General features: G+C 56.8%; 1 protein-coding gene across 11 annotated transcripts in view; it reads left to right on the forward strand.

The window, feature by feature from the left end:
* CUX1 (cut like homeobox 1) overlaps positions 1–13398 on the forward strand; it is a 352520-nt gene that overhangs the window by 266593 nt on the left and 72529 nt on the right. For 9 of the 11 annotated variants that reach the window (XM_032328405.1, XM_032328410.1, XM_032328406.1 and 6 more), the window contains exons 11-13: positions 1568–1756; positions 9562–9620; positions 13098–13146. In XM_032328405.1, the coding sequence (XP_032184296.1) occupies positions 1568–1756; positions 9562–9620; positions 13098–13146 (297 nt within the window). The remainder of the gene's footprint in view (positions 1–1567; positions 1757–9561; positions 9621–13097; positions 13147–13398) is intronic. The other 2 variants (XM_032328409.1, XM_032328402.1) reach the window with 1 other exon arrangement.

Raw genomic sequence — 13398 nt, forward strand, 5'->3', positions numbered from 1 at the left:
AGAGGTCAGGGGCGGGTTTGGTTTTGTTGTTAATTCCCCAACTGTTGCAGACGGGTCATTTTACAGAAGGCAGTCGGCACGTCACAGTAACGTTGAATTGCTAGGGAAGTTTCTGAACACTCAGTTTCCCTTTCCGGGCTCATCTCCCCGTGTACCGGCAACATTTTCCTGAGTTGGTGCCAGCCCAGGGAGCACACTCGGAACAGAACTGATCAGGACAGCGCGTGCCTTTTTAAAGAAGCTGGCGGGAAGGTGCTCGCCGGGGCCATGTGCGTGTCTGCCAGGACTCGGGGAATGAAGGCCTTACTTTCCAAGAGAGTACGAACTAAAGGAACAGAAAGGGGCCATTCCTTTGCACACAGAGCTTTACATTCTTAAATGATTGGGTCCTTAATTTCCTGGCGGGGAGATGTGAAAAACTGCTTCCCTGGCGGCTGGCTGTCCCCGACCTTGATAACCCCGGGACAAGCACATTGTGCCTGGCGTGGCGGGGCCGCACCTGCCAGCATGGGCAAGAGCAAGACGTGAACTGGGGCACTTCGGGGGGAGGGGCACAACAGCGAGGATGACACCCCACGCTGTAGTCTGAGCTGCCCCCCGGTCCCTGCTGTCACAGAGACCAGGGTGTCCTGTCTTTCCATCCCTGTCCCCTGGCCACGCCCAGAAAAAGTGCGGCCACCCACCAGGAAAGCTTCCAGACTTCCTTTTAAAACTTGAAAAAAGGACAGGTTTAGTCCTTGGGGAGTAGAATTGACTTTTTCTTCTGTTGTTTTTTTTAATACCTTTTTCCTATTCTGTATAGTTTCCAAAATGAGCAAATTGGGGTGGGGGGTGGGAGGGTGGATGGCAGTAAGGTTTTAACAACGTCAGTTATCAGCGTTCCTAAGCAAAGAAATGCTAAATGCGCCCTTCCACATCTTTTAGCTCTTCTTTAAAATGCCAGCTAGGAATCAGTTGGTCAGATACCACCCCAGCCTCTGGATAGCACAGTAGCGAACCAAGGGGACATTGCATTACATCTTGGGGTAGAAAGGGGGCCCCTTTCTACCAGAGGACCCCCTCGGAGCCTGCCCTATTGGCACCCCCAGCACACAGAAAGACCCTGTCTGTCACCTTCAGGTGGTGGCTCAGGTGTCCCCATCTCGACGAGGACCCTCCCCACTGCCTCCCCCAAGTCTGTCCCCATGCCCCGCCCCCGCTTCAGTTTCGGGGTGGCACAGTTGGGGCCCAACAGGCTTTGGCATCTCAGGATGCCACACACGGACAGGATGCCCTGGGACAATGGGGACTGTTCTGCCGGTGCTCACAGAGTGTCTCTGGTTCCGGGTGTGCACCCAGTAAATACTCGTCCGGTGACCAAATCCAGGCGCGTTCACGGTGCAGACGGGAAGGTGGGCAGGGTGGGCGTTGGCACGTCCGTCCCAGCGGAGGCAGGAGGTAACATCTCGAGGCAAATGCGCCGTCCCTGTCACTCCACATGCATGTTCTTGCCTCCGTTGCCAGCGCAGGTGAGCACAAGCCCTGCTTGAAGCCAGGACAGTTTTGTCATTTCCTTTCTCCTCCGCAGGAGCAGGCCATAGAGGTGCTGACCCGCTCCAGCCTGGAAGTTGAGTTGGCTGCTAAAGAGCGGGAGATCGCGCAGCTGGTGGAGGACGTGCAGCGACTCCAGGCCAGCCTCACGAAGCTGCGGGAGAACTCGGCCAGCCAGATCTCCCAGCTCGAGCAGCAGCTGAGCGCCAAGAACAGCACACTCAAAGTAAGGGCGCCGTGCGGGCCACGGGCCGAGGGAGGGCCGGACGCATGCAACCCTGCAGGGAGCCCAGGGCGAAGCGGCCCAGGGGGTCGATTCTGTCCTCACTGTCTGGGACACATGCTGGGTGTCCTTACTGCAGCAAGAGGCCTTCGTTCCAAGGCCACCTTGTCAGCCCCGCCTTGGCCATTGAACAAGTGTCTTTCACGTTTGTGGTCTGCCCAGGTCACGGTCAAAATCCGTCCTCACCTTAAAAGCAGACGCCACGGCTCAGGGTTTTGTCAGCCTGAGCTCCAACCATCGGCAAGAGTTTTTCCCTCCGGTGAGAACAGTGGGAACAGAAGGAGGCATGAGGTTCCCCTGGACACATCTCTCGGAGGCACAGGCACACAGGGGCTGGCAGAGCTTCCTTCCGGAGAGCGTCTTGTCTGGAACGGACTGCACGTAGGACAGCCTTGAACCTCCGTGAGGGAGCTAGAAGCAGGGTCCAGAGCCCAAGGCAGGGAGAGTGAGTTTGAACCCTTCTGCCAGCTCTTGCCAGGATGGCACTGCCCTTGACGGGCCGTCCCTCGCAGGCAGTGCTTGGTGGAAGGCCCCGTCCTCAGGGCCCACCCACGGTGCTGCTTCCCCACCTGGCCTCCCGAAGAAGGACATTTTGTGCACCTGCTTGTGTGGGATTGAAGTCATTGCCAAGGTCGCAGGCCATCTGCACAGACATGCATTTCGTCCAGCTCTGCCAGCCTTTCGGTATATTTTAAAAAATAATTATACTTGATTGGAGATATTTTCAACCTGTTATAGTTAGCACAACACGAGGAAAATCCTCGCACACTAAACTTGTGGCGTGTCTGGGCCAGAAGGGCCTCCTCAGAGGTGTCCTATCTGATGATAGGCGACGGGACCAGCAAGGGTGTGGGCCCGGCCCCCGGGCGACACAGGCCCCCACTCTGCCATCCCTCCCCAGCCTGCGCGATGCCCGCCCAGCATCTGTCCGCACAGTGCGAATGATGGCCAAGCACAGTCTTCGTGTACTAAATACAGTGCATCAAGATCAGCTGTGAAAATGTCAGGAAAACTTACGTAAAGGAATTCCAGAGTGTAGTTAGGCCCGTTTTAATTTTTTTGAAAAACTGAGATTTCCCTTCCCGAGGCATGACCGTGTTTCTGACCTCAAGCTGAGCCACCATCTGGTGGGCAGCTTGCCAGTCTGACCTCCCTGACCCGGGGCACCCACTGCTCTCTCTCCTGGTTTCCTCCTGGCCTCTTCGGAGTGCACGTCGTGCGCCATCCGAGAAGCTGGCTGCCGGGTGCCTGGGCCCCTCTGAGGAGCCAGTCCTGCTGATATGGGGAGAGGGTTGACACATTCGTTATCGACCAAAGCATTTATTTCTTCCGTGGTTCTTACTCTCCCTGGTTCTTACTCTCCCATCAGCCTGCCCAATGAGTGCCAGCGTTCATTTTTTATTTCTAGATTAAATCTAATTTTCTCGTGTTACAGCCATTTCTGACCCCAGCAGTGACATTATTATTAGATAATTTGCCTTCCGCTGCTTTGTTATAGTTAAGGGGTATGACTCAAGATACATCCTGCGCTTGACTAGGAGAAGGAGGCTATAGACCTTACATTTTTTATTATGGAGCAATTGCTTCTAAATCAGTTAAGGTTTTAATGTTTGCCTTCACACACACAAAAAATGAAACGCAGTTTCACAAATTAATGTTCTTTATCCGTATCTTGGGGGAATTCTTTAATACGGTGCAGTTAATGAAACAATTTGGCAATACTTCTTCCAAAATTATCGCTCCCTTATCTTCATCTGATCTAATAATCAAAACATATCCTCTAGTAACGAGACTTCTCTGATTCTAATTATCTTAACCCCTTGTCACCAGGAGTGAAGATCTCCCCCATATCAAACCCTCGCACAAAAGGCATTAGCCTCCCCAGACAGGCTCATCTACCTCCCTCACCCGAAGGAGGCAGGTTAATGGAATGAGATATCTTCCGAGGGCTTTTCTTTTTTTTTTTTTCCTAATGTGTATAATTTATAGTCTCAAATCTAAACTAAACAGCAATACGGTTATTAGGAAAAATATGTTCTGAACGAGACCCATCAAATTGGCAACCTGATGCTTTTGTGACGGGCGAGGGGGTGAGGGGGTCTCTGGCCCGGCAGCCAGAGACTCCGGGACACATGGTGCGGGGCTCGAAGCAGGATGGCCGGCTGGGGATGCTTCGGCTGACGGCCCCCACTCTGCTTTGGGGCGTCAGGGGGCATGGTTTTGCCGTGAATGCCGATGGCGCTCGGGGGCTTTATTTCACAGGGCAGCGTCTCTGCTCTTGAGCTTGTCGGGGTTTTCTCGGTGGCATACCCTGAAATGGAATATATTTGGGGACCCGCGGGTTTGCTTTCTCTAGCACCTCGAAAGTCTCCATCTCTTGCAACCACCGTTTCCTCATCCAGACGATCAATCGGTAATTCCAGGAGGGTGAATCAACAGTTGGATGTCTGCCCGTCTCTCTTTCTCCGTGTTCTGCTTTCTCAAGCCAAGTTCACCCTATACGCCTCGCTGTCCACACACAGGTGCCCCTCCCATCTTCACACAGACGTGGAAACAGACTCGGAAGCCGGAGAGGTTTCTACCTGCCGAGTCTGACAAGTCCTTGGGCACATCGCTGCTTGTGCGGGCTAATTCTGTGTTTGCGATTAAGGAAATAACCCGCTGCCATTACAGGACTACTATTTTTGATGACTCTGTTCTGTGGTCTTCTGTTGGAGCGGCTCAGGACAGACGCAGTCTAATAGGCGGTCACCTCCATTTCACTCGCTAAAGCACAGAAGATCACGCTGCCAATAGCTTTAGTGAAAAATGGCTATTTATGAGGAAGGCTAGCTAAAAGAATGCCAATCTCCCCTTGGGAGACACTGTATTTTCTAAAGATGAGTACTTCCCCGTGGGGGTGGGGGGGTGTTAGAATCACCTGGGGTGGGGGGCTGTCTCCAAACCACATGCCTCCCCCACTCTCTGCCCCCCCCCATCTCCTGCACTTCTGACTGAGCACCTTTTGAGCCCCGTGGAGCACGCTGTGTCCCTCCGAGGGCTGGGCCAGGGAAAGAACTGAAAACCACTTCTCTAGCTTGGCTCAGTTTTTGGTTTCTGGACGCTGGCGCTTCGCTACACAGGCTCCCTAACCCGGCTGCGGGTTCCTCCGCAATGAGGCTACCTTCAGTCGCATTTCAGTGAGCGTCTCATCGACGTCTCAGGCTCGCCCCTCGAGCCGCCATGATGGCGATCGTGGTCTCGCAGAGGAGGTCGCTGAGGAGGTCTCCTCTCGCAGAGGAGGTCAGGGGAGGCCCGTTCGAGTCCTTCCGCTGCTCCCGTGCCCCAGCAGGAGAGACGTACCCTGGGTCGCACAGATGAGCCCAGACATCAAAAGTCCCGGGAGCAGAGAGTCTGGGGCCGGGCCTCCCCCAGCCTTGTGCTGGCTGCGGCTTGAAGACCGTGTGAGCACAGATTCAGGGAGAGGAAGGAGTGAGGCTTCCGTGGGGAGGAGGAGGGCGGAGGTGACGCCTGCACAGGAAGCAGAGGCGATCTGCCCAGCCACCGGGGTGAGGGCCCAGGGAAGAGCGCCCTGGAATCAATCTTGGAGAAACCAAAGGACTCCATCCGAGCTGTAGGCCTCGAGGTCCGCGTAAGGTTGTGGGGGGAGCAGGAGGTCACAAGGGGGCCCTCCCAGGGCGGCTGTAGTAGACCACGCGGCACTAGGAGGGCTTTCAGGAGCTGATTACTTCTGGACTCGTTCTCTCAGAAAGACACACGTGCCCCGGTCACCTCGCGTCGGACCCGGGTGTTTCCACCTGCAGGCAGTGTCCTTATGGCCTGAGCGTTGAGCCTGAACCCTCCTGGTCTGTGATGGCAGCGTTCTGTGAGGAGGAGTCAGCTGCCAGCGTCACACCTGGATCACAGCACAGGGAAATTGGAAGTGACCTCCAACAGGGCTGCCTTCCTGGGGATCGCCCTTCCCCATCCGGGGTCACGCTGCTCCCGCCGACAGCGAGCCCTCCAGGATAACCATCACTCCCCTGCCACAGTCTGGTCCTGGGTACTAACCCAGTAGATCCTAAGTCGACCTCTCACCAAGGAATCGTGGAGACCAGACGGTTCCCTGTGCAAGGGAAGGAAGGTGCACACGGCCTCAGCCAGGACTTCAGACATGGCGTGTTAACCCAAGGGGCGATGCATCTGACTCCACCCTCCACCCCCAGGACCAGGGAGTCTGGTCACACGTCCCTATTCACGGCTGGTGGCCCCTCAGCCCAGGGATCCCCGTGAAGACGCAGTGTCACTCACCACCTGCACACAGCCGCAGGCTCGCCTCCCCGGCCCACCGTGTTCGGGGGTAAAGAGGTGTTACTGCCCTGCCCCCTGCCGGGCCACCCAGAAGAAAGGCCTTCCTGAAGGTGTCTGCATCAGTCTTCCTGCCAGCGGTCCTGTGAGTTGGTATCCCTAGAGCATTTTAAGAACTGCATATGGATAATTATTCTGGCAACTCAAAGTCTTCTCGTTGAGTGCCTGCTGAGCTCCCGGGACCATGAGTGTGCGCAGTGTCACTGAACGGATGGGACTGGGTCCTGCAACGGTCCTGTCGGAGGGGCGCTGGCAGCCTGCACTTGTCCTGCAGGTCCCCGCCGCTGGCCCGCGAGGACCCATTTTCTTACTGTCCCACTGTCCAGAGGAAGAGGATGAGGCCCTACAGGCTAAGCCTGTTAGGAAGTGGAGAACTTCATAAACGGAGCCCTTGTATTCAGAACCAGGGAGCCCCTTCCAGAATCATACGGTCCTACTCAGTACCACCCCCCAGGGATAAAGTCCTAATGACACCAGGAACAGTAACTGCCCCCCATCTCCAGGGTGCTTTGCTGCGTGCTGCACTCCAGTGAGCATTATCCTGTCCAGCCTCACCAAAGCCCCCTAACCGTGGGTGCCGTTATCCCCATTTTATAGACGAGTAAACTGAGGCTCGGAGAAGTTCAGTGTCTTGTTCAAGGTCACCCTGCAACTGAGCGGCAGAGCCAGGCCTTGGCTGATCTATTGGGCTCCGGAGCCCCAGCCTCCAGAGAGCACCCGGCTTGGCCTGCCAGCATGAGCCTCGTCAGTTCCTCCTGGAATCACGGGGACCCGTGGGTGGGGCTGGCCCGTGCCCCAGTGCGATCTGATAGTGGGACTCAGGGGTCGTTTTCTTTTTGGGGGCACACGGCCACCTCCACAGAAGTGCGGCAGTTAAGTGAGCTAGTATTAGGAGGTGTAGAACCCAGCCCTGAGTCTGGCCCCGCCAAGGAGTGCTCGCAGAATCTGGGAGGAGCCTTTCTCCCCAGAGGACAACAGCCAGGGCCCCTGTTGCCTGGTCCAGATTGAGAGTTTTTTGAAACTAGGCTTTTCAGACACCCAGTAAGGAGTCTCTGGTCAAAGACCCAAGCAGAGGACAGGGTGTGGCTCTGGGAAGTGCCACTCCCCAGAGACGTTGGTGAGGACCGGCTCCTGGTGCTCACAGGTCCGCACGTGCTTTGTCGGACAGCCCTGCCAGGCCTGCATCCTGTTGTCGGCCCCAAGAAACGAGCGTCAGAGGTTTACAGAAGCAAACTTGGGGTTCTTCTTGATTAAGCTGCCTCCAGGCAGGCAGCAGAAATTTCAGCAGACGAGTCCGTCCTCGGTGAAAACTGTCACATCCAACCAAGTGACATGACTCCAGTTCTAAAACCTTCTAATTAGGGCCCCTCATAGGTCTGCAAAGCCGTGTTCCCTGGGAGGCTTGGCGTTGGTGACAGCCCACTTCAGAGGCCCTCTAGTGCCACATCTACACCAGGACCTGGCCCTGTGCTCCTTCCCCCAACCCTTTGAGGTCTTTGCTGCCCTTGCGTATTTCACAGATGAAACGCTGATTATCGTGCCCCAAGGTGTCCCGCTCATAAGCGACAGACCTGATTCCAGGTTCAGAGCCTTGCTGGCTTCTAAAGTGGTCTGGATTGTCCCGTCTCGCTGCCCTTCCAACTGTAGTTCTCTGTGCGTTTCATATCCAGCGTCTGAATTCCACAGCCTGAAAGGCGCTCTGCGTCCAGCGGCACCCAGTGGTCTCTTGTTCGGGAGGGCTGGCCCACGACTAGAGAAAGAACGCAGTCATCACTTCCGAGAGCACCTCCAGAGATCTGTGGTTGGAAAATGAGTGCATGCTAACCGCCCCCACTCCGTTGGGTATGATGAGAAACCATCGTGATACATCAGGTTGCAGGAGGTCATAAAAGGGAGCTAGGACAGAAAGCCCTTTTACGCGATGGACATACAGACAAGAAATGGCCAGCAAAGGCGATGGGAAAAGATGAGCTGGGTGAGTGGAGTTTCCAGGACACCTGAACTCTTCAGCAGCCAGCAAGTTGAGATTTGGGTGAACCGATGGGCCCGATGGGCATCTCCTCCCCAAACTCTAGAATATTCTCAGTCAGCCTTAAACTGTGGCCGTAGCCGTGGCTGGCCAAGCAGAACCTTAAAAGGCAACTGGGAGCGCTTTGGATTTGGGACCTGGAATTCGTTCACCCCAGGCCTGCGAACGTGCCGAATTGTCAGCTGTGCCCCGGCCGGGCTGGGTCTTTGTTTTACATGAGGCTGCCTCATTCCCTTCCCCTTTGTGGGAGGTCGGAAGCCACTAGTCCGAGCACCGACGTGGAGGGAAGCTTCCTCTCTGACCACCCAAAGCAAGAAAAGCCTGTGGAGACCAGCCCCACTGATGCCCCGCGAGCTCTCAGAGCAGCAGCGTAGCTGGGGTGTGTGTCGTCTCCTCCCCGCTCTGAAGGGCATGCGAGGGCCGGAGAGTCGACTGTGCCCAGCCTTGGCCCCGCCGGCCTGGTGCCCTGCCAGGGCCCTCCCGCGGGACCCTGACAAAAAGACCACCCAGCTGAACAGGCCTCTACTCCTGAAACGCCCATATCGGGGGGCTGGGGGGCGGATCTGAAGGTACAGATGCTTTTTCCCCCCAATGCCTCTCCGATGCCAACACTCAGCGACCAAGGGCTTGTGCCCCTCGTTAGCAGGGTCCCATCAGCAGTGTCGACAACTGACTGCACGCATCAGCTAGCCTAACGTAGCTCGCAGAAAGCCACACGAGTGCCGAGAACTTCTCTTTGTTCTGTTTGCCATTTTGTACAAAATGGCCTTTTCTCATTCTGTTTTCCCCTTTTGGAAAGTTCCGTTCTACCCTGGTTGAGTCTGACGTTACACCATATATCCCCGTGCGTGTGCGTGTTCACACTGGCTCATATACACTCAATGCTCGCACCAGACCGGAAGTGTGATGGCCAGGAAAGGGACCCCGCACGTTGGCACCATTCACTTTGACGCATTTGCGTTCCCTCTAGGGACAACTGGCCTTTCTCTGGGGACTGTAGTCTGTGCAGACGGCCGTTAATAGGACATCAGGGGTGTTTTAAACAAAAAACACGTATTTCTCCCAGTTCCGGAGGCTGGGAGGTCCCACCATCAGGGCCCTGGCCAATTCCGTGTCTGCCGAGGGCTCTGCGATTCACAGAGACTTCCCACCATGTCCGCACACACTGGGGTGAGGCCACTGATCTCATCCATGGGGCTCTCCTGCTGGTGACCCAATCGCCCCCAAAGTCCCCGACTCCTGACACCGCCACCCTGGAGGGCTGGAATGCAACACGCAGATTTGGGGGTGCGGGATGGAGACACAAACATTTGGTTCATATTGAAGCAACCTGTTGCAGACACGACCACTAATAATATTCCTCTGTTTTCAGCAACTGGAAGAAAAACTCAAAGGACAGGCTGACTATGAAGAAGTGAAGAAAGAACTAAAGTAAGTGGCGACACCGGCACGGCCACCCCATAGCCAGAGCTCGCTGGCGACTTCTGCTAAGGAAATGCTACGCCAGAGACGAGGCGGCCGCAGGCCCTTGCTCTGGGCCTTGGCGACTGCTCCACCCCTGGGCCGGGTCCCGGGCGGCCCGGAGCCACGGGCGTGTGCACTCAGGCCTGTGCCTGAGCTCTTGGGACTTTTTCTTCTGAGAAGTTGTCATTTCAAGTATGCACAGAATTGGGGGAGACGGTGCCCTGATAGAAATTATGAAATACGAGCTTGTGTTCCAGCAGTGAGTTCCCAGACAGGAGCAGAGCAGGGAAATGTTTTGTCTCCGTGTTGCTTTTTTTTTAAGATTTTATTTATTTGAGGAAGAGTGGGAGGGACAGAGGGAGGAGAAGCAGACTCCCTGCTGAGCAGAGAGCCCGATGCGGGGCTCGATCCCAGTACCCCGGGATCATGACCTGAGCCGAAGGCAGAGGCTCAACCCACTGAGCCACCCAGGCGCCCCGAGGGGAGTGTTTTCCAGTGGAAAGAGTACACATGGCCTCACACCGCCCTGACCACCTTCAGACACCAGGACTTCCTGCTCTCAGGTACAATTTCCCATTCGGGAGACAAAGCTGAAGGCCTGTCCAATGCAAATATTCCCAAGTAGAAGTTGCCCCCTCGTGCCTGGCCTCCCAGCCGTGCCCTGTCGCCCCAAAATCCTTCACCCAGGGCCACCTCCGGCCCTCCTGGAGCTCACGGGCATCCCTGCCTCCATGGCTGGGCTCCCAAATACGCCAGACGGCCACTGGGCCCCGCCGGCCTGGGTTCCGCACTGCTGCAGCAAAGGCGTCCCTCTGCTCCTCCCTTTTGGGCCCCAACCCCACCAAAGACACCTCCTTGGCCTCCGACTCCCCGCTGTGGTGGGGCATCTCCCTCCCTTCTCTCCAGGCTGACCACCCCCCCACCCGCACCCCAGATCCCTTCCGACTACCCTGCTATCCCATCAGCCCCCCCCAACACTTTTAATTTCTCCTTTTAAAATAAGCCTACACCCACTCGCCATGCTGTTCTTGGTACTCTGAATTCCATTCCCTCGGGTTTGCTTAAAAAAGCCCACGGAAGGCCTCTTCAACCTCCTGCCCCCAGGGCCCGTCGCCCTCCCTCGGTCACGAGCTCCCCGAGCCTCCCCCAGCCTCGCTGGCGACCGCGTGCCAGTGGCTCCTCGCCCCGTGCCCCGCCGCGCAAAGTGTCTTTCCCTGGACAGTCCCGCCCCCCGGGCCGCAGACAGCCTTGCAGCACCTCCTGGAACACCCCCTACACCTGCCTACACCTGCCCACGTTCAGGTGCGGCCTCTTCCCTCTTCCCGGCTGGAGGCGCGCCCTGCTCCCGGTCCGACCGTCCCTGTCTGCCCCTCCTGGCCCCGCCGCCCTTCCTTCCTCTCTTTCTCCCACTCACAAGCAAACAACGTGCGCCTCCTAGTGCCGAGTCAGAGGAGCTCGGATGGGGAGGCCTTCGCCCCCCGCCCCCTCCCATCCGCGAAGCTCAGTCCTGCAGCTCCCCGTGGCTCAGCCCCGTCCCACGCGCAGCACGTTCAAGGTCCCTGCCCTCCCACGCGGCCGGCCGCTGCGTGCTGGCCGGCATCTTCCTCCCGGAGCGGCGCGCACGTTCCCCGCAGCCCTTTCTGCCACAGGCACACACCGCGCCCCCCTCCCCCAGCCCCGGGTCTGGCATCTGGAGGCCCCGCTCGGGTGGCTTTTCTGCTAAAATACATACCTGCCCTCCTGCTTCCTAGTGATCCGAGGGCCCTTCCACACACGCGCCCGCCTGCTGTCCCATCCCTGCCCCAGGCCCTTCTCAGAAACTGACTCCTCCGGAGACAGACCCCATCTCCACCCCAAGGAGATTTCTGCTGCCAAGGGCACCCGGCAGGTGTTCTCCCTCGAGTGCTGCTTGCAGTTTGTCGCCGGCCTGTGACAGCCTGTGGAGCTTGCGAGGGCGAGGGGCAGAGCGCTTCTGGCCCTCCGAGTGCCCGGCACCCGGCAGGCCATCGGTAAAGATCCAGGGAACACATGAGCCGACGCTGGTGTTTGGGGTGTAAGCTCATAGGCTCACTTCAGCCGTTTGTTACACAGCTCTCGAGAAGATCTCAGACAAGAACATAGCGCAAACGCGACGGCCGTAAAAGAGGACAAGTTCTAGACTGCTCGTCACCTCTCTCGCGGCTGACGCAATGCGGCCCCGACTTCTTAGTATTTCCAATAGCTCCCTATAAAATAAAATCACAGGGTTCCCCACCTCCCCCTCCCCCACCCAGCTGCTCTCTCGTTCCTGTTCTGTTGGTCTGTGTGACACAGGTCACTGCGAAGATAAAGCCACAAACAGCCGTCAGCTCCTTAGTGACTGCCACGGTCACTATAGCAGGGTGATCTCCTGGGCCCCTGGGCATTTGTACAACCTGCTGCTTTTTTTTTTTTTTTTTTTTAAGATTTTATTCATTCATTTGGTAGAGCACAAGTAGGCAGAACAGCAGGGAAAGGGAGAAGCAGGCTTCCTGCCGAGCCCGGAGCCCAGTGTAGGGCTCCATCCCAGAACTCTGGGATCACAACCTGAGCCAAAGGCAGACGCTCAACCAACTGAGCCGCCCAGACGCCCCTACACCGGGTTCTCTTGATGACACTTCTGCAGAACTTAAAGAAGACAGAGGCCAAAGTCACGGCCATCAGAACGCTGGGAGAGCTCAGGTGGCTGGGTGCCGGGTCACCACAGCCGCGCTCGCTCACCTTCCCAAGCTCCTGGGGCCATGTGGGCCCACCGCCCTTCCCTCCCGGATAGACTTAGAGACAGGAAGGCACGTCCCTTTGAAAGGAACGCTGGAAACCATGGTTCTGGGCACCCAGACCCGCTGGGCTCGCGAACTGGTGGCAACAGGCCAGGACCGAGGTGATTGCAGCTACAAGGAGAACAAAGGAGATCCAGGCCCGCTCCCCTGCAGCGCCGGGGGGCCCGGGAGCAGGGCTGTGGCCTGCCTTTGAGCCAACCACTCTGGGACCTCGCCTTTTGCCTAGTTTCCCAGGTCCTTGGTGCCCGCCACCAAGTGAGCGTCTGGCCCTGGGGCAGGTGGGAGGGATGAGGTTTCTCTCTCTGGCTTCCTGCTTACAACTTTCTCATTCCCTGTAAGCCTGACAAATACATTCCACTTGCAACAATGTTACGTCTGTGTTCAACTTTAAAATTATACTCTGAACAGCCCTGGTGTGATTCCATATGGAATGATTTACATGCCGGGCAGGAAACTTTCGCTGGCCAACTGCTAGTTGAATAGTTATTCTAGAGACGCTATCAGATGCTGCTGCTGCCAGAGAGGTTGTTAAAGCTGTCAGGGCGTCCGTTCCTGGAGTGCAGGAGAGCGCGATGTTCGCGCTCATTAGTGCGGCCATTGTCAAAGGTAGGAGCGGGGAATAACCGCTCTGTGTTGCTCTCCACAGCATCCTGAAGTCCATGGAGTTCGCACCGTCCGAGGGCGCTGGGACACAGGTACGTGCTCTCGCTTGCTATCAGTGTGCATGAGGGCCAGCTCACGTGGTCACTGTTCGTCCCTGGGCTAGCCTCACGCTCTCGAAATTTCCATGAGACCTCCCGCCTACGGCTGACAAGTCATTTCCCGGGAACTTTAAGCAAGTTCAAGCGCATTATCTTTCATCAAAAAGAGGCAAGAAGGGAAAAGTGAGTGTTTTCCAGACGGGTAGCTCAGTTCACATGACTTTGTGGTTCCACTCAGGCAGGCGC

The sequence above is a fragment of the Mustela erminea genome, chromosome 20, assembly GCF_009829155.1.
Source record: "Mustela erminea isolate mMusErm1 chromosome 20, mMusErm1.Pri, whole genome shotgun sequence".
Lineage (NCBI taxonomy): Eukaryota > Metazoa > Chordata > Mammalia > Carnivora > Mustelidae > Mustela > Mustela erminea.